General features: G+C 59.0%; 3 protein-coding genes across 9 annotated transcripts; 2 read left to right on the forward strand and 1 right to left on the reverse strand.

Annotated features, from left to right (window-relative positions):
• Window positions 1-2,322: 2,322 nt before the first annotated feature.
• Window positions 2,323-4,328, forward strand: CIMAP1B (ciliary microtubule associated protein 1B). Of its 4 annotated transcripts, none has more exons than XM_005653167.3 (7): window positions 2,323-2,436; window positions 2,816-2,961; window positions 3,051-3,254; window positions 3,511-3,615; window positions 3,701-3,822; window positions 3,914-4,054; window positions 4,197-4,328. In XM_005653167.3, the coding sequence occupies exons 2-7, from the start codon at window positions 2,853-2,855 to the stop codon at window positions 4,275-4,277; spliced, it is 762 nt and encodes a 253-aa protein (XP_005653224.1). In that variant the 5' UTR covers window positions 2,323-2,436; window positions 2,816-2,852; the 3' UTR covers window positions 4,278-4,328.
• A 2,827-nt stretch (window positions 4,329-7,155) lies between these two features.
• On the forward strand, window positions 7,156-11,671 carry SCO2 (synthesis of cytochrome C oxidase 2). 4 transcript variants are annotated; one of them, NM_001206376.1, is given in 3 exon segments: window positions 7,156-7,434; window positions 7,602-7,662; window positions 8,183-9,033. In NM_001206376.1, a coding segment is annotated over 1 exon segment (795 nt). In that variant the 5' UTR covers window positions 7,156-7,434; window positions 7,602-7,662; window positions 8,183-8,195; the 3' UTR covers window positions 8,991-9,033.
• NCAPH2 (non-SMC condensin II complex subunit H2) lies at window positions 9,139-19,833 on the reverse strand. Its single transcript, NM_001206363.1, is given in 20 exon segments — window positions 9,139-9,406; window positions 9,472-9,621; window positions 9,715-9,816; window positions 9,896-9,951; window positions 10,032-10,100; window positions 10,189-10,285; window positions 10,357-10,427; window positions 10,554-10,607; window positions 10,705-10,812; window positions 10,922-10,988; window positions 11,214-11,285; window positions 12,099-12,229; window positions 12,588-12,662; window positions 12,925-13,058; window positions 13,137-13,216; window positions 13,298-13,366; window positions 13,440-13,521; window positions 13,615-13,670; window positions 16,728-16,829; window positions 19,583-19,833. Coding segments are annotated over 20 exon segments (1,833 nt in total). The 5' UTR covers window positions 19,691-19,833; the 3' UTR covers window positions 9,139-9,256.
• Between the last annotated feature and the right edge of the window lie 27 nt (window positions 19,834-19,860).

A 19,860-nucleotide genomic window follows, 5' to 3' on the forward strand; every position in this document is an offset into this window, starting at 1 on the left:
TCCTGAAACCATATATAAGAAAAAGCCATGTCCATAACTTTACATGCCCTTACAATTAAGAAAAAGGGGGAAATGAGTTAACTAAGCCTGAATGCCTAAGAAAGCAAAAGGGAAGGAAAGACTCCAGTGGACTGATTGATGGGGGCATGTAGTACCAGATAGGGGACCTGTCTGGGCATCGAGCACCCAGCTGCTCTTCCTCGTGGGGCTGGCCTCCAAGAGGCTGAATAAACTTATTATTTCTCAATACCGTCCGGCCAGGGGAGGAAGAGAGAATTCATCCAAAATCAGAGTCTTCCTCACAAAGCACACCTTCCTGCCTTCCAGGCTGCCCGGAGGTGAGGAGCAAGGCACCTCTGGTCAGTGGCCAGAGCAGGTGGCTGCCAAAGTGTCCCTAGAGGTGGATCAAGCCAAGGAGATCTAAGGTGGGCGTGAGAGTGCCCGACATATTAGCAAATCACTTTCTTCAGGGTAGCTAAAAGGAAGGAAGAGTAGGAGTTCCCAAGTGGCATGGCAGGTTAAGGACCTGGACTTATCACTGCTGTGACTTGGGTTTGATCCCTGGCCCAGGAACTTCCACATGCCACAGGTGGGGCCAACCCCCCCCCCAAAAAAAAGACATACACATGGCCAACAGGTACCTAAAAAGATGCTCAACATCACTAATCATCAGAGAAATACAAATCAAAACCGCACCTGTTAGAATGGCTATTATCAAAAAGACAAGAAAGGGGAGTTCCCTGGTGGCTCAGTGGGATAAGGATCTGGTGTGGTCCCTGCTGTGGCTCAGGTCACTGCTGCATTGCAGTTTCCATCCCTGGCGCAGGAACTTGCACATGCTATGGGCACGGCCAAAATAAAAAGACAAGAAATAACAAGATAACAAGTGTTGGCAAGGATGTGGGGAAAAGGGAACCTCTGAACATGGTTGGCGGGAATGTGAATCGGTGCAGCCACAAAGGAAAACAGTATGTAGGAGCCTCATAAAACTAAAAATAGAACTATCACATGCTCCAGCAATTCCACCCCTGGGCATATAATCAGAGAAAACTCTAATTTGAAAAGAAACAGGCAGCCCGATGTTCACAGCAGCACTAGGAACAGCGGGCAAGATACGGAAACACCGGAGTGTTCACCGGCAGAGCAGTGGATGCAGAAGGTGAGGTTCGTGAACGCGATGGAAGGCCACTCAGCCGCAGAAAGAATGAAGACTGCTTCAGAGTTGAATTGGAGTCTAGTCGAGTCACAATGTTGTGACCATTTCTGCTGTACAACAAAGCGAGTCGGTTACACACACACATCCCTTCAAAAGAATGAAATTTCGCCAGGTGCGACAACATGGGTGAAACCTGCAGACTATCACGCTTAGTGAAATAAGACAAACAGAGAAAGACAGGTGCTATATGCTATCACTTATGTGTGGAATCTAAAAAACACACCAAATGAATGAATATAACAAAAGGGAAACAGATACACAGATACAGAGAACAAAGGAGTGGTTACCCCTGGGGGAGGGGGAGGGGCACAATGCGTGTTAGGAATTAAGAGGCGCAAACTACAATGTACAAAATAAATAAGCTGCAAGGACATTGTACAACACAGGGAATACAAACAATATTTTATAATAATTTATCCTTTTTATCTATTTATTGCCACACTCACAGCATATGGAGGTTCCCAGGCTAGGGGCCAATCGGAGCTACAGCTGCAGGCCTACCCCACAGCTCACAGCCACATCAGCCACATCTACAGTGTCTGTGACCTAGACCACAGCTCGCAGCAACGCCAGATCCTTAACCCACTGAGTGAGGCCAGGGATTGAACCTGCAACCTCATGGTTCCTAGTCAGATTTGTTTCCACTGTGTCACGACAGGAACTCCATAAGTTAGCAATTTTTAAATAATAACAATTTTCAGTATTTCTTGGCCGCACTCACAGCATTCAGAAGTTCCCAGGCAGGTGATCAAACCTGTGCCACAACAGTGACAATGCCAGATCCTTAACCCTGTGAGCCTCCATGGAACTGCCTATCACATCTCTTTCAATCTGCGTGGGCTTTTCTGTGGCCCGGTGCATGATTCTTTTTTGCAAATATTCCATGAGCTTAAACAGAGGCAAAGTGCTCTCTCTCTACACACAGCAATTCAATTGAGCTTGGTTTCTTTATTCTCACACGTTTTTTGTCTGCACACGCCTCCATTACTGGACCAGGTGTACTGAAGCCTGGGGACCGGTGAAGACTGCCCGCCAGTGCAGCCAGTGCACGGACGCCGTGGGGGGAGGGGGGCGGAGCCCGGGGCGGGGAGGGGGGGGCAGCAGTCAGTCCCGTTGCCAGGAGGCGGTACCCGGACACAATGGGGTCTGGGACTTGGGCCCGGGAGGGGCAGGAATCCAGACACCCCACCCTGCCGTCCCAGCCGGGACACCAGGAGCAGGTCAGTGCATCAACTTCTCGGGCCTCCCCGGCACTAGGGCCCCCACACCAACCCCCTCGCCCGGGTATCCTCCCTCGATGTCTCTAAAATATCCGGGGTCTCCAGAACCCCAGGGAATTCCTCTCCCGTGTAGAGTTCAAACTTGGCGCGCGCATATAAACCCCTACTGAATTCCTTTTGGGGGTAGGGGACGGGACAGGGCCTCGAAGCTGGGTCCCTGTCCCGCACCCCCCTGGAGCGGAGAAAGCTGGCGTTTGTTAGCCTGGCGCCTAGGATACGCGTGGGCCCCGCCCCGGAGTCAGGCCCAGCTGGAGGGGGTTGGGGAGTGCGTCCCCGCGAGTCGGGTGGAGGGGCCCGGGCGGTCACCTTGTGTCCGCAGGTGTTGCAGGCCAGGCCGAAAGCGCTCCCACCGCGCCATGGGCTCTGACGTCTGGGTTGGCCCTTGGCGGCCGCACCGGCCCCGCGGCCCCATTGCAGCGCTCTACAGCGGCCCGGGGCCCAAGTACAAGCTGCCACCCAACACCGGTACCAGCGGCGGGCCGGGGGCGGGGGGTGGCCCGGGTCCGTCCCGGAGGGGAGCCGCCGGCGCCTGGTGATGCTGGGGCGCCCCGCAGGCTACATCCTGCACGACCCGTCGCGGCCCCGCGCCCCCGCCTTCACCTTCGGCGCGCGCCTCCCCACGCAGCAGACTTCGTGCGGCCCCGGGCCAGGCTACCTGGTGCCTGCTCGCATGACCGTGCGCGGCCGCGACGGCGCCCCTGCCTACTCCATCTTCGGCCGCCCGCGCCACACAGCGCCCTTCCTCACTCCCGGACCGGGTCAGGACCCTGGGACCCCGGCCTCCCCAACGCCGAGCTACCCCCAGGGACGCCCACTCGGGAACACCCCCCGCACACACCTAAGTCCCCCTCGAGCACCCTAACACTCCAAATTCGCCCCCCTGTCTCAGAAGAACTCCAAGCCCCACCGGGCCTTGGCAGACCGTGGTTCGAATTCCCCCTAATCCCTGGGCCCCAGCCTAGTCCCCCACCCGGCCTGCAATCCAGTTCGGCCGACACCCGAGTCCGCCCGCAGGCAGGTACTTCCCGGAGCGAGCGGGGAACGTGGCGTACCCCAGCGCGCCCCGGCACACCATCGCTCCCCGAAACTGGGGCCTCCGCGCGGAGCCGCAGACCCCAGGTGAGCCCAGGAAGGCCCTCCCAGCACCGGGAGTGGCGTGGAGACCAGCCGGTTCTCAAAGACCCACCCTCACTGGCTCCCCCAGGCCCTGGGACCTACACTGTACCGTCTCTCCTGGGCCCGCGCGTCGTCGGTAAAGTCTCCGCCCCGACTTACTCCATCTACGGCCGCAGCGCGGTGGGCAGCTTCTGCGAGGACCTCAGCAAGGTGAGGGAGGGACTGCCCGCCCTGCGCGACGAGGGGTCAGCGGTCGGCGGGCCTAGAAGCCGGACAGAGCGCCCCTGCCGCCCTCCTGCAGACCCCAGGGCCCTGCGCCTACCACGTGGTGAACCCTGGGATCTACAAGCCCCGGGCCCCCCAGTTCTCGATGCTGGCGCGGACCTCGCTCCCCCGGGGCAACACACTGAATCCCGGGCCCGCAGCCTACAACGTGGACCAGGTAGTCTGCAATTCGGGGTCAAGGATCAGAGGCGGGAGAAGGAGGTCCAGATGGGGATGGAGGGTCTGAGGTGGGAGGGTTGGGGCCCGGGAGCCTGGGGCCGGCGGCGTCTCCAGATCACCGATGTCCCCTGGGCCCACAGCCCCGGAAGCCTCGCGGCTGGAGCTTTGGGATTAGGCACTCGGACTACCTGGCCCCGATGGTGTTCGACGTGGATGACTGACCAGCCGCACGGACGCAGCCCCACAAATGTTTCTAAAAACTTCTGGAGCCAGCAACGTGTCAGCCTCTTTGTGCTCGCGGCGCCGCGCGCGGCCTAAAGGGGCAGGTGGGCGCGCCGGCCATGTCCAGGACCTCACGCTCCCGCGGGCCCTCGGGGACGGGAGGGATTAGGACAGAAGTGAGCAGGGTCGTCCCGCCCCTCCGAAGTGGCAAGTGGCGCCCGGCCCAGAACCCCGCCTGGCGGGAGGCCCCGCCCCTACTCGGCTCCAGCCCCGCGCGCTGTCCCAGAGTTCCCACCTCGTGGCCGCCCTCCTGACCGGGTGAAATTTGGCTGGGGTCTGCACAGGACGCGGACAGGGTTAGGGCAGGTTCCAGGTTCGGGGCGGGGGCGGGGGAGGGGGTCAAGTTGTCAGGTCTTGACGTGGGAGGCAGACACAGAGACAGGCAGACAGGAAACACAGACACGGGAGAGAAAGAGGGGACAGGGCCGCAGACACAGGGCAGCCACAGGTTCCAGATGTGTGTGGCAGACGGGAGTGGTGATGACCCCAATCGTCCCGGCCCCACCTGCCCCTGTCACACCTGCTGACCTCTCCCCAGCAGCTGCCTGAGCTGACCTGCCTGAAGCCAAGGGACATCAGGGGCTTCCCTGCCACGCTGGACCAGAGGCGGAAAGCTCACAAATCTGTGTGAGGTCAGGCCCAGAGATTGCCCACCCCAGGGAGGCCACAAGGCCCCAGAACTGTCACTGACACTGAGGATAGCCCACCGCTATGGGAACACCCCCTGTGCTGCCCACAACACCTTACCTGTGCCTAAAGGCCATGCTCCTGGCCATCTGGAGTGACAGCAGCACAGCAGCTGGAGTGGCCTGAAGCCTGGTGCCAGTAGCTTGAGGACAAACATGGCCCCGGGGCAGGGTCCTGGCACCTGCCCTGGCTGCCTGTGGCTGCAAGTTTAGAAGACACTTCCTCTACAGACCACAGAGGCCGGCTCCTAACCTCAAGCCTGGCCCAGACAGAGCCTCCAAAGGTTGGACCCTGGCTTCTCATCCCCCCCAGGACAGAATTGGCCCTCCCTTCCCATCAGCCACCATTAACAGAACCAAGTCATCCAGATCCCCCTTCCCCGTCAGGCCCTTTCCCCCCCACCCCGGCTCAGAACTCCCAGCGAAGAGCTAGGTTCTGCTCTCCCTCCATTCCCCCAGACTTATGTCCCCAATGACAGGTACCCATCTACTCCTACACTGACACCCCCCATCCCAAATCAGGACAGTTTCTTTTCTTTTTCTTTTTAGGCTACACTCACGGCATATGGAAGTTCCCGGGCCAGGGATCGAACCCTCGCCGCCACACAGACAATGCTGGATCCGTAACCTGCTGTGCCATAGCTGGAACTCCCAAGACATTTCTCCATTCCCACCCCAGCTGGACACCCACTATTCTACTTAGTAAATGCTTAACTTCAGCTGAAGTCCTAACCAGGGAGGGTGAGGAGAAATGTGAGGGCGGGGAGGTGGCTGTGCATGTGTACTCGGCATGCATACTTGGCCCAGCATGTACCAGAAATTAGCAGACGTGGTCTGGACACATGGAGGGCACCTTGGAGAAACTGGAGTCTATTCATGGATTCGCTGTCACTCAGCGCCCAGAGCAGGGACAGGTAGGCCACCGATTGATAATACAGCTGGGTTATTGATGACAAAAATGGCCAGAATCTCTGGAGGATCACTAAGGAAGATACTGATCAGTTATTCATGAGTCATTGGACTTTGGTCACCGTTATCAAGGGAAAAGTGATTGCTGTCAATAGGAACTTGGACAAAATAACTGGGGGCCACAGGACAGGGATCCATATCCTTGATGAGTCATTAGTGAAGACCTATCAGAATTGCGATTTTGGAATTTGTCAAGGTTGCTGATGACTCTTTGTTCAGCGTTAGTGATGGGGTCACTGGAGCCCTGAGGTGGGGAAGCTGGCCAAATGCAAGGGCTGCTGGGCAAGTGGGCTGCTGTGTCATGGGTCAGAACAGGAGGGTGGTACCTGTGGATGGAATCCTATATGCCCGGGTTGACAGCCCGTCCCTCAGCACAGGTGACCTGACCCCAGACTCCAGCGTCCCCCTCCCGCATGTTAAAAACCCCTGATCTCCAATCACACACAATCACAGGTGATCTGACCCAAACCCAGGATCACTGTTCCACACCACAGGGCGCCTGACAACTCACTCAAGAGGGTGACCAGACGGATGCACATGTCATCCTATCACATGGGGACTTCCATAGCCAGGTCCCCCGACCCCTCGTGACTGATTCGAGTCAGCCAGCGTTCCCCACATCTCCCAGGAAGCTTCGGGAGCTCCATCACTCCATCACTTCCAGACCCCTTAACCTCCCCCATAAGATGGCGTGGACAGCTTGTCTGCTCTCTCGATGGACAGGAAGTAAGAGAGACACAGGCCCTGGAGCCGGCAAGAGCACTGGTGAGCACCTGTGCTGCCGGACCCGGTCACCCGTCACCAGGCTCGGTGAGGGGACAGGGAAAGGGCAGAGATCCCCTACCCGCGCCCAGCCCAGGCCCCTCCTCACTCCCCGTCCCCTCGTGCGCGCCAGTCGACACGTAGCAACGAAGCTCAGGAGGCGCGCATCCTTTCCGGTGCCCGGCACCCGGGGCCGGGCAAACTAAGACAGCAGCCAGAGTGGGGGGGGCCGCCCCAGAGAAACCCCGCCTCCCGTCACGTAGCTTCCGGCCGGCCAGCCACCTCTGGCGCATGCGCACGCGCAGCAGCCGGGCCCGCTTTACGCCCTTCCGCGCGAGCGCGGCGCCGTTGACGCATGCGCGCTGGCGTCGAGAGGGGCGGGGGCCCAGAGCTGCCTTCCGGTTCCCCTCCTCAGACTCGCCGGACGGTGCGGCGCGCTGGGGGCCCGGGAGATCCGCCTGTGCCGGCGCCCTGCAAACGTCTACAAGCTGGCTGCATTTGCAGGCCCATCTCGTACATCGCTTAGAGCGCATTTTGTAAAGGAGGAAGCTGGTACAGACAGGTTACGAGACGTGACCAAGGTCATCCAGCCCTCCCAAGTCCAGGAACCGTCGGACCGGGCGCAGGCCAGACGTTCAGAAGTCTTCGAGAGATCCTCCCAGTAGCAGCAGTCGAACAGGTGAGGGGGAGCCCTAAGATCTCCGCCTAACAAACCTCCAGGGGCCCCTGAGAGGAACGGAGGCCACCGAAGCCACAGCAGGGCGTGGGCCACGACCCCAGAGCTGCGGTGGGATGCCCAGCTGTGAAGGTGGGCTGGAGGCAAGTGGAAACCTTTTGCTATTCCAGGGTGGCTGCGGGCCCGGCAGGTTCAACGAGCGAAGGACTGGAGGGGGCGTGGAGCCCGCGGGTAACTGGAGGCTGCGGTGCGGGTGGCACCGGGTTACCGCTAAGTGCGGGGGAGGGAGCCAAAACAGCGCGGTTGAAGTGGCCTCAGAGGGAAAAGGCTGCAAAAGGGGCGGAGAAGTTGGTCTTTTGGGGGTTGAAGCGAGAGGCTCACCCACCTCCTTTCAAGAAGTAGAAGTTTATTGCAAACATAGATACGCTCAGGAACCCGGAGGAGGCAGGCGCTTGGAACGCTTCCGTCAGCTCAGACCCCCAGGTGCTGCCGAGCGCTGGGCTCGTTAGACTGAGGTTCTCCCGTTAAAGGACAGGAGGGACAGTTGTGGATGTTTGATGACGCCTAAGCTGGAGTTTGAGGTTTCAGAGGCGAAGCATGTGTGAGTGATGGCGGGGGCTGGCTGAGCAGCTGCTGACAGCAGAGCCCTCATAGGGTTGGGCCTTGAGGTGGTGGCAGGTCTCTCCAGAATGATGGACAACCCAGGAGGCCAAGGCACCTTCTGGCTTCTGACGCCTCTGCTCTTTTCCAGGAGCATCAGGTCCATGCTGGCTCGGGCACCCAAGGCTTGGCACGGGCTCTTTCCGCTCAGGCCTCTGGCCCTCCCTAGGATCCAGGGAGCTGAGGCCGGGCAGGTGAGATACCGGCTCTTAGCAAGGCAGGGCCCTGCAGAAACCGGCAAGCCAGGCCAGCCCCGGGGCCCTCGGCTGCAAACTAGGTTGCTGATCACAGCCTTGATTGGGGCTGGGCTGGGTGGAGCCTGGCTGGCCTTGAGGGCGGAGAAGGAGCAGTGGCGGCAGCAACAGCGGACAGAGGCCCTGCGCCGGGCCGCTGTGGGCCAAGGCGACTTCAGTCTTCTGGATCACCGAGGCCAAGTTCGCTGCAAAGCTGACTTTCGGGGCCAGTGGGTGCTGATATACTTTGGCTTCACTCACTGCCCGGACATCTGCCCCGATGAGCTGGAGAAGCTGGTGCAGGTGGTGCGGCAGCTGGAGGCGGAGCCTGGCCTGCCCCCGGTGCAGCCCCTCTTCATTACTGTGGACCCTGAGAGGGACGATGTCGCGGCCATGGCCCGCTACGTGCAGGACTTCCACCCAAGGCTGCTGGGCCTGACGGGCTCTGCTGAGCAGATCGCCCAGGTGAGCCGCAGCTACCGAGTATACTACAGCGCTGGCCCCAAGGACGAGGACCAGGATTACATCGTGGACCATTCCATCGCCATCTACCTGCTCAGCCCCGACGGCCTCTTCACCGACTACTACGGCAGGGCCAGGTCGGCCCAGCAGATCACGGACAGTGTGCGGGGCCACATGGCTGCCTTCCGCAGTGTGCTGCACTGAGTCGGGTCATTAAAAGGTGAGATGCAGCCGTGTGTGCGCGGGATCTGTACCAGCAGCCCCTGGAGACCACGGCAGGAGGGGGGCTCGGACCGGCTGCTCGCTGGGTGCAGGGGACAGACAGCCCCTTCCTCCACACAGAACAGTTTTGTAAGGTTTCTTAGGGGATTGGGGGGGTGGCAACACTTTATTAGGTTGGGGCAGCCAGGAAGCAAAGTGGAACGAGCAGAGGCACGTGGGGGACGGGGCTCCAGGGCCCGGCCCCAGGCTCAGTGCTCTCCATTCAGGGCCATGGAGGGGGCAGCGTAGGTCTGGAAGCGCTGGTGGGCCCGCTGGTACGTGAGCAGTCTCAGGGACATGGTGTCCACGGCCGCCTCCAGCCCCGGCTCCTGGGTGATCTCTACCGTGTAGTCATTGGCCTGTGGGGACAAAGTATCAGCAGAAACCAGGGACCACTTCCCTCCCAGGCACCCAGGCCACTCACCAGCTGCAGGGAGGCCAACATGGAGCGACACACCTCAAAGGCAGGCTGGCCAGCCACCAGCTCCGCAAAGGGACACCACTGGTTGAGCTGGCTGAACCTGGAGACCACCTGGTCCCCATAGGTGTGGATGTCAAAGGGCACACGCTGCTCCTGCAAAGGGGAAGGTCAGGGCCCTGGGGCTGGCCCCGGGTGGGCAGCGGAAGGCACGCCCCCCAGCCGGGGCCACGGCCCCGCCCCCCTCACCTGCTCCTGGAGCAGGGGCTGGACCGTCTCTTCCCAGTCCCTGATGCGCTGGCTCAGCTCTGTCTCCTGGACGAACTTCTGCGAGGAGGTGATGAACAGCTCCTAGGGAAGACCAGGGCTACCTCCTGCCTTCTGGGCGGGCCCCCTGCCCAGGTCCCAGCCCGCTCAGCCCCAGACCTACCACATTCCTTCGAACCAGCTCCTCATAGCTGAGGGACGTCGGCATGGCTTCCGCTTCTGAAAAAGGGCAGCTGTGAGGGGCCACAAGCCACACCCTCTGCCCCTCCCTGTCTCCACGGGGCCCCTCCCAGACCTACCCAGGTCTGCATCTTCCCCAGGCTTTGCCCCCTCGGGCTCTGCGTACTCCTCGGGCTCTAGAAAGTCATCTGTGGGAGGGGAGGACCCCAGCAGAAGGCAGGTCAGCTGAGGCAGCGGGTGCTGAGCCCCGACCCGGCCCACCCAGTAGGTGCCCACCTGCCACTCCCAGATCCTCCAGGGAGTCCTCCAGGCGGTCCTCCTCCACAGGCCACAGCCCCTCCTCCTCGGCCCTTGGCAGCCACCGCTCGGCCATCTGTGCAGAGAGAGCACTGAGGGGCACTGCTCTCTCCCACCAGGCCCAGGGGCGCAGTGACCAGTACTTGCCTCCCTCCTCTGCAGCCTCCGGAGGGTCTCCAGCTGCTCCCTCACGTGCTTCCAGTATAGGGCCTCCATGTCTGCACACGAAGGCCGTGTGAGAGGGGCCCCACGTCCCGCCCAGGCCCGCCCCCAGTCCACCCAGTACCGTGGGCATCCCCAGGCACTGGCATCCGTCAGAAGGGCGCACACGGCCCAGGGCTCACCTGCAAAGGAGGGGCCCTTCCGCCGGGGCCTCCTACTGTCAGTGTGGTCTGCGTCTGCAAGAGGACTGGGTCAGCAGGCACCAAACCAAGTCCCTACGGGCTGCGCCTGGGCCCTCCAGCCCCAGCCCCGCAGCCCCGCAGCCCCACGCACAGGCGGCCAGGTACCACTGGTGGAAATCCTGCAGCTTGGCAGCACCTTTCCTCTTACGCTTCTGTCCTGGAGCCTCCTCCACAGAGGGGGGCACAGAGTAGGGCCTACCTGGGGGCAAACAGACCGTCTCGGAGCACAACCATGGCCCAGGGCACTTCACTGGGCCCACGGGCCCTAGGAGCCCCAGACACCCAGGGAGTGCCCCTCCCCCAGTTACCTTTCCTGAAGGGCTTAGAGTCCAAGGAGTCGAAGGGGTCCAGGCCCTGCCAGGGGTCTGGCGTCTCCTGAGCAGAGGACAAGCAGACATGGGATGTGGAAGACACGCACCCTGCCCCAAGGTGAGACACCCAGGGGGGAGGTCCTATTGTGGGAGAGGAGGTTGCTCCAAAGATAGGCACTGCGAAGGGCCTCCAACTAAAAGCCAGCACCCAAGAGAGTTGGGGTGGGGGGAAGGCACTGGGGCTCATGCTCGCCCTCCCTGCCAGGGCCCAGGCCCTACCACCTCTCACCTTCAGCTGGGATGCAGGCTCCGGGGCCCCCCTTCGCTCCCGCAGCATACACATCCCAGGCTGGGCAGCGCTCTGCAAAGAAACGCCAAGGGTTCCTCCTCCTCCACCCAAGCCCCCAGGCCTCAGCAACTCTGCTGTGGGGCCAGATGGCAAGAACCGTGCAGGGAACTCTGGGGGCAGGAAGTTTAATGACTAAGACGTAAAAGAGAAACCCTAGGAAAAGCTTTAGGAGAGCGTACGGACTAGTAAACTAGGGGTCGTAGGGTATATTCTTTAGAAACAGTTCTTTTGTGGCTCAGCGGGCTAATGACCTGGCACTGTCACTGCTGTGGCTCTGGTTACAGCCATGGCACAGGTTTCATCCCTGGCCCAGGAACTTCCACATTCTGTAGGCACAGCCCCCCCCCCTCAAAGAATAGAATAATACAATAAAACAGCCATGTCTCTACTAACCAAAATTAACAAATGTTAATTTTTTTTCCTGTACATGTCACGGGTTTTTCTTTAAAAAAAAAAAGATTTCTTAGCTCTAGGCTGACCCTCAGGGGTGAGGGAGGCAGGCCTGTCCACGCCTGCCAGCCTGGCCTCAGGGGCAGCTCTGGGAACAGCTGCCATCTGGGCAGTAGCCCTTTGCACCATGGGACTCAGGCCCTGGGCGCCAGCCTACCCCACCAAGGAGCAGCAGTTGCTCTGCTCAGAGCGGAGGGCCTGAGAGGACAGGGTGCAGAGCCAGGCCTAGGGCGGCCGGAGGGCACACCCGCTGCCCTGGTGCGCAGGACCAGAGGGAGGGAGGCCGTGGGACTGCTTCCCTGTCCAAGTGTGGCTGTGCTGCCAGGGCTCCCGTGGCTGAGGACCCGGCTGTGCAGGCCACGGTGTGGGTCTCACCTGCTCTGGGCTCCCGGGCTCCTGGGGCTCCGTCATGGCTTCAGGGACCAAGACCTCAGGGAGCCCTGCCGGCCCCGCTGCATCCTCTTCCTCACCCCCGCCTCCGGGCGCCGGGCCTTCTGGGGAGATGCCTGGACAGGGGAGCCCCGAGGAGAGGCTGAGAGGCCGTTCTTCACTCAGCCTCATCTCTCAGCCCCGGAGACACGGTGGGGTGTGTTACACTCTCATCGTGTTGCTCTTCTGCTTGGCTCATCTTATTTCTCAGTAATTCTCCTTAAGTGCTACCACCTCTGCCTGCCCAGAGAGGAGGACGTGGGTCCAAAGGTCACGGTCTGGGTGGTCACAGGCCACGCAGGCCTGGGCCTGAGCACAGAGACCTGCTCCCCCCGCCTCACCCACCAAGGCTGAAGACAGGCGGGCAGGTGGGGGTGGCTGAGCGCAGAGCCCCACACCCCACTCCACCAGACCCCCAGGAAGCTCTCTGCTCACCTGGCTCCTGAGAGATGCTGAGCACCAGGCCCGGACTCCTGCACACAGAGACTTCCATTGGCTGCTCCTCAGCCTCTGGGGAAGACGGAAAACGGAACCGGGTCAGCCCAGCTCCCCCGAGAGGGCCCAGCAGCGCCAGGCCAGGGCGGGAGAGCACAGCCCGGGTGCAAGACTCAGGCCCCTGGCACTGAACCAGCAAAGAGGACGCAAGGGGCCACACCTTCAGAGCAGGTTCCTGGGGAGGGAGGGAGTCCCAGGTCCACAGCTAGTGAGCAGGGGGTCCCCAACAAGGAGCTCGGCCCACTGGGCCCTTCCCGTCGAGCCCCAGCACCCTCACCCTTCGGGTTCCCTGGTGGCAGTGCCTCTGTGGGGGACGCGCCCACCGGCTCCAACATGAAGGCTCCTCTGGGGTGGGGGGTGCACGTATTCATCCTGAAGTCCTTCCGGCTGCCCAGAACCTCCCCCTGGCAGCTGTGCCAGCAGAAATACAGGTGCTATAGAGACCCTTCCCCCACCACCCCCGCCCAGCCCACGAGGCTCCGGCCACACCTGTACAGGGGGTTACTGTTCTTCTCCACCTCGTCAGGGGCCACCAGAGCCATGGGAAGGAGGGGGACGATGAGGGTCTCCTGCAGAGGCCGAGAGCGGGTGAGCCAGGGGCACACCGCCACCTTCCAACACCCCCACGGATGCAGGGGAGGGGCACTCACGCCAGGGGCCGGGTCACTCCTCAGATCCATGCTACTGCGAGAGTCGGGCAGGTCATCCAGCGACAGGAACTGCGGGGAGAAGGAGAGCTCAGGGGGGTGCCGGGCCAGCACAGCGGGCAATGCCAGGCACCCAGGGCCTCACCTTGTCCTCCGCCTCCCGGGGGGCCCTGGAGCTGGCCTCCCCATCGGCCCCATCTTGCTGCGTGAAGAGCTGCTTGGCCCGCCTGAGAGAGAATCAGAGTGTGGGCATCGCGGGCCGGCAGGCCTGCCCAGATGCGCACACGCGCAGCAGCCACAGCCCCGCCTCCAGTACTCACTTCTTGCCAGAGATGAAATCGAGGGCCTGGTAGACCAGCGAGTAGAGGTATTCCACCTGGAGATGGCAAGTGGGCGATCGGGACGCGGGAAGGAGGAGCGGATGTGGGAGTGCGCACAGAGGCCTGCTGTCCCCCCAAAACCCCAGCGCGGTTCCTGCCAACTTGGCTGCCAAGAACACTCCCCCAGGGGAACTGGGAGCGTTCACCAGAATTACGTAGCAGCCAAGGCCCCTCTGTTCCTCCTCAGGGGTGCTCCATCGCCACCATGGCACCCCACCCGTGCCTCCTACAGCCCCACATGCCTTCCCTCCTAGCACCCCAACCAGCCTGCCTGCAGCCTGGGTCCATGCTGCTCTCACAGGCTGGGCCCACTGCAGCCCCGCCACCAGGAGCACCCATGAGTCTCTGCTGGCCGTCGGCTCCAGCCACAGGCTGTGAGGCCCCACCGAAAGGGTGAGGGTTGGGACTTCCCAGGGTCCTAGCACGAGACACCCACCCGTAGGCGCCGAAGCTGTCTCTGGGCTGTTCCCTCGGGGACGACAGTGCCCAAGAGAAGGCAACAGGGAGCAGAACAGCTGGTGGCCCCCGCCATCTGGATCCCACTTGCCAGGAATAACAAACATTTCCTTGTTGGTTTTTGTTTTTTGGTTTTTTTTTTCTTTTTAGGGTTACATGTGCAGCATATGGAAGTTTCCAGGCTAGGGATTGAATTGGAGCTACAGCGCTGGCCTACACCACAGTTCATGGCAACGCCAGATCCTTAACCCTCTGAGCAAGGCCAGGGATCGAACCCGAGACCTCATGGATACTAGTCAGGTTCATCACCACTGAGCCACAACAGGAACTCCCAAACTTAACTTTCTTTAAGTGGCTGCTGCACACACATGCCCTGCGCGTCATCTCACTCTGTCTGGACTGGGTGTGGCTGCCAGTCTCCTACAGGAGGTAAACCGAGACCCAAAGCAACCTCGATCAGCAGTGAGTCCAGGACTTGCACCGAGGGACGCGGGAGCGGGAGCTGCACCCTCCAGTACAGCAGCCACGGGCCACATGCTCCAACAATTTAATGTAATTAAAAGTTAACAAGGCATGAAGTTCCCATTATGGCGCAGCAGAAACGAATCCGACTAGGAACCATGAGGTTGCAGGTTCGAACCATGGCCTCACTCAGTGGGTTAAGGATCCAGCATTGCTGTGAGCTGTGGTGTAGGTCACAGACGCAGCTCAGATCCCACATTGCTGTGGCTCTGGCGTAGGCCAGCGGCAACAGCTCCGATTGGACCCCTAGCCTGGAAACCTCCATATGCCTCAGGAGCAGCCCTGAAAAAACCAAAGACAAAAAAAAAAAAAAGTTAACAAGGCGTAAGAGGAGTTCCCACTGTGGCACAAGATTGGGGGTGTCTTAGGAGCACTGGGATACAGGATCAATCCCCAGCCTGGCACAGTGGTTGGGGATCCGGTGTTGCTGCAGCTGTGGCTTAGATCACAACTGTGGCTCGGATCTGATCCCTGGCCCAGGAACTCCACATGCCGCGGGGCAGCAAAAAAGAAAAAAATTAAAAATTAGAAATAAAGCGCGAGAATCCTCGGTCACACCAGCCACGTTTCAAGGGCTCAGAAGCCACACACATTTGACAGCACAGCTCATAGAGCGTTCCCTTCACCTCAGAAAACTCCAATGGTCAGGGCTGACTTCAGCCCACACTCCCCTCACCCAGCTTCCAGACTCCACATCTGCTTTATCACCTATCAGCTCATCTGCAAGTCTGTCTGTTCACCTCATGCTTTGTGCTTTCAAAGTCAGTTGCAGACATTCCTTCTCAGGACACATGCGGGATGTGGGAATGCGATTTAGTGAGATTATCTAGGATGGGGGGCGGGGAGGACGACCACACATCGACGTGGCTCATACTGTCTTCATAACTTATGGAGCCACAGGCAGGTCCCCCATATCCTGTGCCAGTGGGTTACGCCGGTCCCGCCCGTCCGGGACCCCAGTGCTGAGCGCCTCAACACACCGGTAAACTCCCACCTCCTGTGCACCTTCGATTTCCCCGCCCCCCACGTCGCAGCCCTGGACCAGTGCTGCCGCCCACTTCTCGGTGCCCTCCTCCTTGCGCCCTAAGGCGTGATGAGGCGTGTGTACCGTCCAACAGGGTGCCCGTGCTTCCCCACGTCCCTGGGCCCCTTCTGTGCATCACCCTTTCTCTCTCCAGTCTCCTGGGAGGAGGTGGCAAGCCCATCAGCCCATCCCACACCGATTTCTTCCAGGTTTTTTTTCATGTTTCCTCTTCCCACTCCCCTTTCCCCGCCTGCCACTTGCACTCGCCACCCTGAGCTCCGTGGTTTTCAATCCTGGTTATCACTGAGGATAGTTCAAGAAATCCTGACACCTGCCTGCCCCCACCCCACCGCCACCTGCACCCAGGGATTCTGATTTAATTGGCTGGGAGGGGCCCAGGCACTGGCAACTGTCTGGACGGCAGCCTGGGTTGAGAGCCACTGCCCAATCTCTTTCCTGCCATCGTCAATAAAACCTCTTAGGAGGAATCTGCGCTTAGCTTGTGCCTTCTCACGCTCATCACTGCCCCACCTCTTGCAGTACAGCTCTCCTTGCACTAAAATTCCTGGTGACCTAATTGAAGACCCACAGATACTTGAAAATCTCTTATTGTGTGGATCCAATTCCTGTCAATGCTTCTGGTCTTCTTTCTGCACCCCGATATTTTCTATGGCTCTGATGTCCATGACTGGACACTTTCTCAGTTTCCTTTTCTCTGACTTTTCCAGCTTGTGGACACTTCCCAAATACTGCTTTTCCTCTTACTTTGTAACAGGGTTTCTCAACTCTGGGACTACTGACATTTTGATCTGGATGGTTCTTCGTTGCAGGAGGCTCTCCTACGCACAGCTGGATGATTAGCAGCAACACTTACTGTTGAGCAATTTTAAATCCGACTTTGTTCTCTGGCCTCACGAGGTGGTAAGGAATTGGGGGAGGAGGTGGGGGGCGCTGATGAGGCAGGTCAGAGACAGGGGCAGCCTGCCCAGGACAGCAGCCCTCGGCCCCACACAACACTAAGACCCAAGACCAGCAGCCAGGCAGAGCCCACCTTCTTGCTGTAGACACAGGCGGAGCCCTGGATCAACAGCGCTGCCTCGATGAAGTTCATTGTGGTTTTGCCTTCGTCAAAAGAAATGCAGATCTGGTCCAGCTGCAAAACACAACAGCAGGTCAGCGGGAGGCTGAGTCTATGCATACTTCTCCTGGGCAGCCTGCCTGCCATCCCACCTTCTTCCATCCCACCTTCTTCCGAGGTGCCAGGTCACCATGAGCAGCCTCTCAGACTGACAGCGCTGACTCTTCTTGGGGCTCACTACTGGTTGTTCATTTTTTGGAGGAGAAAGAAAGGTCTCTGTGCCCTACTCCCTCTCTCTCTCTTCCCCCCCCCCCCCCGGTCTCTTTAGGGCTGCACCTGCAGCATATGGAAGTTCCCAGCCTAGGGGTCAAATTGGAGCTGCAGCTGCCAGCCACAGCCACAGCCACAGCCACCTGGGATCCAGGCTGCATCTGCAATACACTGAAGCTTGGGGCAACACCAGATCCTTAACCCGCATCCTCTCGGACGTTATGTCAGGTTCCTAACCCACTGAGCCACAATGGGAACTCCTCCCCTACTTCCTGTAACCTCTGCAACCTAGTGCTTTGGAAGAGGGAGGCTCCCAGAGTGTATCACCCACAAGAGCCAGGGTGACATGCCAGCTCCTCCATGGAGGTACTCACACTGCAGCCATCCTAGCCGGGGCTGGTGCAGACAGACTACGGCAGGAAAACCCCCACACCAAGAGAAGGGGTAGGGAAGACAGTGAAAAACACTGGGGGGGTCTCAATCCTTTGAGCAGAAAACTCAGCAAACACTCAAGTACGTCTTCCTCCTTCCTCTGCAACCCCCAACCCCCAGCCTCTCCCAAGCGCAGCTCCTGTCACCTCTTAAATCTGTGTCCACCAGCTATATGCCAACAGTCCTCAAACCCATCTAGGCCAGCTCTCTACTAAGCTGCAGAACTGTGTTGACAGCAGCCCACTAGCTATCTCCACCAAGACATCCAAACTCCCCCAAACTTTAACTCCATATTTAATTCAGGATCCTTCCTACAACCAGGCCTCTCCTGGCTCCTCTCGGGGAAACAGCACTTTGAAGCCCACACATGATTTACAAGCTCTCTGCCTTTGCTTTCATCTGCCGGGAATGCCCACCCTCAGCGTGCCCAGGATGAGTGCTTCCGCAGTCTCCCTGGGACGTGCCTTGGGCCCCGCCGCCCTGTTAGGGTAATCTTGTCACACTCAGTCCCTCCTCCAATGGACTGCGAGCAACATGAGGCTAATTCCATCCTTCAGCATGGTGTCTGACACTGGTGTTTAGTAAATGACGAACATGGTGGTATGTCAGAGCTAAGCCTGGAGACTGATGCTCCCCAGGTAGGTGACTGGAAGGGCATCCGTGAGCGGACACAGGATTCAGCGAGTTAGGAAAGCTAGTATTCTGCAACAGGGCCAGGGCACAGCATTGCTGGGGACTGAGGCAAGACATCAGGCGCTAGGACGGCACTAAGAAGGGGTCGCATCTCAGAGGAGCTACCAAGGCACCACTTCTGCTATTTCCTGAAGGACAGAGGGAGTCTGTGAGGTCAGTTGCGGAGGGAGAGTACACAGGAGCACAACAATCTGAGCAAGTGCCGCGCATCCTGGGCATATGTATGGAGGGAATATGAAGGAGAGGGTGGCTAGGTCACCCAGGCTGAGCCAGAGGTGGCCCTTCCCGAAAACTCTCCAAGTCTAGGCTGCCCCACCCACCCCAGCACCTCGCACTTCATTCACCTTCTAACGACTCCCAAATGCACACTCCAGGCCAGACCTCCCATCGAAGCCCAAACTCAAGTTACAACCTCCTTCTTCAACACCACGGGGATACCTTAGCCAGAATTCATATTGGACAGGTCCACAACGGACACTAGAGAGATCAAGAAGGCTGGAATTTGAGCAGAAAAATAAAGAGCTCCCCTTTAAATACATTAAATCTGAGAAGCCTGTGTGACGTCTAACTGGAATGTCAAGCTGAGCAGCTGGATACATAAAACAGATTCGGATAAAAGATTGGGATGGAAATACAAATTGGGGCAGGAATAGGAGAATAAATACACCGAGGAGCTGTTCTCATACAAGTGATACTTAAAATCATGGAAATAAATGAGATGGTTTAGGAGAAACGTGTAAAAAGATGACTCAGGCCACCCCCTGAGGCATTCAACACTGAGACTGGATAAGAGAAAGAGTAGCAATGAAACCAGAAGAAAATCAGAACACCAAAACCTGCTTCTAAAAAAGAGGATATGGTCAACCCAACAAATGCTGCTGAGGTGAATAAGATGACACTTCTGGTGACCCTTGGATTTGGTAGGAGGGAGGTCTTTATTGATCAAGACAAAAGCTCCGTCCAAGTGGGCTGAGGAGTGAAAGTGAAGGGCAGAAATGGAGCGGACAGCTCCTTGATGAGATCTAGACACAGTGGTCAAGTATAGGGAAAAAAAATAAAATGCTGACAAGATGGAACACAGCAGCAGCTCGAAACTTGGTTTGAAAATCTAACATAAGAAATCCTTCTTACATCGCGGATCGCGATCTCTCACACACCCAAACGTGAACACAAATGCTATTCTACTCTATTAGAGAAAAATGCTGGTCAACACCCACTAAATCAATTTCAAGGCTCACTAATAGGTAGCGACCAATTATGACAGCTCCAGGCTAATCAAATAAAGGATAATTTGGAGGAGCAGAGATGGGGCTGGGAAAAAAGAAACGAGCTTGAGGGCAAGTGCAGTCAGAGTGCCGGATGGACACGCACCAGGAGGCGGCGGGGCAGCCCGGCAGCCCCAGCCCCGCTTCACTCCCCGGGGGCGCTCTCACCTCCTCCAGATATTCGCCCAGCTGGGCCGCCACGTCCACCTCCCAGTTCTTGGTGAGGTCGCGGATGGGCTGCAGGAGGTGGGCGAAGCGCGCCTCCACGTCCTCCATGTCTGGGAGGGGACGGGTCCGCCCCGGGACCGCAGGGCCGGCTTAAAAGTAGCCAGTATGCTCAGCCCGCCACTAGTTCTGGCGCCATTTTGCTGTTCCCGCCCAGGAAACTACGTAGGGGCGCGGCAACGTGCGCACATCTATGACGTAGCATGGCCGAAGAGCGCCGG

This window comes from Sus scrofa, chromosome 5, assembly GCF_054392235.1.
Source record: "Sus scrofa isolate SSC_HxYL_T2T_F1_AM1 chromosome 5, Sscrofa_HxYL_maternal_Yorkshire_Landrace_v2.0, whole genome shotgun sequence".
Taxonomy (NCBI): Eukaryota; Metazoa; Chordata; class Mammalia; order Artiodactyla; family Suidae; genus Sus; species Sus scrofa.

What these genes read in the sequence shown, in the direction of transcription:
- CIMAP1B (XM_005653167.3), top strand. Translation starts at nt 2,853, where the DNA reads ATGGGCTCTGACGTCTGGGTTGGCCCTTGGCGGCCGCACCGGCCCCGC. An exon ending in TCTGCGAGGACCTCAGCAAG is followed by an intron (nt 3,823 to 3,913) that starts GTGAGGGAGGGA and finishes GCCCTCCTGCAG; the next exon opens with ACCCCAGGGCCCTGCGCCTA. An exon ending in CAGCCTACAACGTGGACCAG is followed by an intron (nt 4,055 to 4,196) that starts GTAGTCTGCAAT and finishes CTGGGCCCACAG; the next exon opens with CCCCGGAAGCCTCGCGGCTG.
- SCO2 (XM_005653166.4), top strand. Translation starts at nt 8,196, where the DNA reads ATGCTGGCTCGGGCACCCAAGGCTTGGCACGGGCTCTTTCCGCTCAGG.